We start from the raw sequence: 2,642 nt of genomic DNA, 5'->3' as shown, positions 1-2,642 counted from the left end.
CAAAAAACATTTAAATACATGACGATGCACTACTTTATTTTTTTTTTATGTGTATTGTTAAATAATATTTAGCCCCTCGTATTATGAAAAGATCCTCAAAAACAAAGAAAAATAACTCGGGTTCTTAACAGAATGAGAACTTGTCAATTATCATTATCTGCTATCAAGTTTAGATTGATTCATTAATGGATAACTCGCTTCTCTAGGTAGGAATAGAGTTTCATGCCTCAATGTGCTGGAACATGTAGGGGTGGTTGCAGATCTTCCTCAGCTGCATGATAGTGTTCATCAGGGTCTTCGTTCCACCTTTACCCTAAAAACACAGAAAACAAATCCACCAAAATGAAACCTTCCATGTTTCAAATGTCTCCTTTTAATTTTATTCTTTATATTTAATCTACAAACATCGTGGTTGTATTACCTTCTTGTCTTTTTCTGACCCATCTGTTAGTAGAACTCCTTTAGCCTGCATGTGTCGGTACAGAACCCTCTGCAGGGCCGACATGTCGCACTTGATCACGTACTCCACCTGCAGCAAACGAGGAAACATGTATATAATATTTAGAATCCTAAAGTTAGTTCATTATGCGTCTTTAAAAGAATTAAAATTTTAGTTAAAGGCTTTGAAGGACAGGTTTACCTTTTCTGGCAGCTGGGCCTCCACTTCTTTCTTGAGTCTACGCAACAAGAACGGTCGGAGTACCTTGTGTAAACGTCGAATGATCAGGATGGTCTCTTCTTCATTCAGGTCCACCTTCAGGCGAAACGACATTTATTATGATCTGCTTTCCTGCCGGCATTTAGAAACATTTCAATATGTTAGTCTTTCTCTAACCGACCTTTTCTCCAGTCATGGCGAAGGGAGCGTTGAACCACTGCTCGAAGGTGCTGCAGCTTTTGAAGATGGTGGGCAGCAGGAAGTTGAGCAGAGCCCAGAGTTCTGGCAGCTTGTTCTGCAGTGGGGTTCCGGTCAGCAGCAGACGCCGCGGGGCCAGGTAGTGCGTATTCAGGACCTGAGTCAGCTTGCAGTGGTGGTTCTTCATGCGGTGACCCTCATCCACAATCATGTACTTCCAGCGGATCTATCGAGGAAAGATATAAATATAAATAAGTAACAAACATTTTACTTTCTCTTTTTTTCCCCCCCCCGAATTCACATTTGATTGGAAGACTATAAAAGGGGGTTGCTCTGTTAGCTAAAGGCATGTTTTATACTCTCTATACTCCATGTAATGATTTATCGATTTCTAAATTAGTTATAGATTATTTCAATAATCGATAAACCATCATTAATCCGATTAATTGTTTAAGTCCTACAATTATGGAAACCATACGTTTCCTTTCACCGTGATGCATCACTGTGTTATCCTATTTTAAAAATACACTGAGGTTTGTGGTTGTGATTTTATGAAATGTGAAAAAGCTCAAAATGTGTTTGAATCTGTTTACAATGCAGAGCATAAGGACAATAGGTGTCTGGTAGAGGGTCTGGAGCGTCTCTTGTTACCTTAGCCAAGACCTGCTTGTCTTTGATGATGTACTCGTACGTGGTGAGCAGCACGTTGAACTTTCCGCTTCGCAAGATCGGAACAAACGAGCGGCGAGCGGCTGGAGAGCCCTGAAAGCGACACATTACATTCAAGAATGGAACTAAATAATTACAGAGTGAATATTAGGAGTAATGCCACTCTCTATCACAGCACTTACCTTGTAGGAGACCTTCACCACAGATGGAGCCCATTTATCAAACTCGTAAACCCAGTTCGATAAAGTCCTATAACAGAAGAAATGGTTCTTTTATTCTCTGAAATGGCTCCTATCATCTTCTTAAGAATTATTGTCATTGAACTGTTCACATAATTAACCAGCTGATGCCACGTTTTGGACTTACGAAAGAGGTACGATGATGAGGAAGGGCCCGTTGATGCGCTTTAACTCCATGAGGTATGTAATAAGTGCGATGGTCTGGATAGTTTTCCCCAGACCCATTTCATCGGCAAGGATGCCGTTCAAGTTGTTGTTGTAGAGCGACACCAGCCACTCCAGACCTTTAATCTGATCACAGGCACAAATCAGTTTGCACAAAGCTTTAAATGCTCCTCTGCACAACAAATCCACCGTGTTCTGATAGGAGCTGCTTACCTGGTACTGTTTCAGCGTCCCGTTGACCATCAGGGAGGATTGCTTCTCCACTTTCTCGGTGACGGCGTGAGCCACGGCGTAGTAGGACTGCAGGCCTCGGTTGAAATTTGCATTGCCGTACTCGTCATCTACGTCCTGCTTGGCATTCCTGGGAGACAGGAAGCACGGCGGTGTCAAACGATACGTCTACACAGATGAGAGAGAGCTTAATACCAGCAGGAGAGCGTACTCGATGATGTGCTGGACATCCACTTCTGAGACGTCTTCGCTATCAGGGTCTGGAATCTTCTTCTTCTCCTCAGTTGGAGCCGATGCAGGCTGCGGCTGCTCATCCACTTCCTCCTGACGATACAATTACAAAAAATGAGCTCCAGGAACAAATGCCACATCTTTTTATTTTAAAACAGCACTTATGTACCTCATCTTCCTCCTCTTCTTCTTCCGATCCACTGTCCTCACTGTCTGAACGAGGTGCGACTTCATATCTGCAGAGAAACACG

General features: G+C 42.7%; 1 protein-coding gene across 1 annotated transcript in view; it reads right to left on the bottom strand.

Moving 5' to 3' along the window:
- Positions 1–2,642, bottom strand: part of LOC107087675 (transcription activator BRG1) — a 20,536-nt gene that overhangs the window by 7,620 nt on the left and 10,274 nt on the right. Inside the window, exons 12-21 of the mRNA XM_015379372.1 lie at positions 2,561–2,627; positions 2,372–2,484; positions 2,143–2,290; positions 1,892–2,055; positions 1,708–1,774; positions 1,508–1,618; positions 840–1,082; positions 641–754; positions 422–529; positions 227–313 (exon numbers count right to left, since the gene is read on the bottom strand). Coding sequence (XP_015234858.1) covers positions 227–313; positions 422–529; positions 641–754; positions 840–1,082; positions 1,508–1,618; positions 1,708–1,774; positions 1,892–2,055; positions 2,143–2,290; positions 2,372–2,484; positions 2,561–2,627 — 1,222 coding nt within the window. The remainder of the gene's footprint in view (positions 1–226; positions 314–421; positions 530–640; positions 755–839; positions 1,083–1,507; positions 1,619–1,707; positions 1,775–1,891; positions 2,056–2,142; positions 2,291–2,371; positions 2,485–2,560; positions 2,628–2,642) is intronic.

Source organism: Cyprinodon variegatus, unplaced genomic scaffold (assembly GCF_000732505.1).
Source record: "Cyprinodon variegatus isolate N-32 unplaced genomic scaffold, C_variegatus-1.0 Scaffold190, whole genome shotgun sequence".
NCBI lineage: Eukaryota > Metazoa > Chordata > Actinopteri > Cyprinodontiformes > Cyprinodontidae > Cyprinodon > Cyprinodon variegatus.
This window is presented reverse-complemented; position numbering and strand designations above follow the sequence as displayed.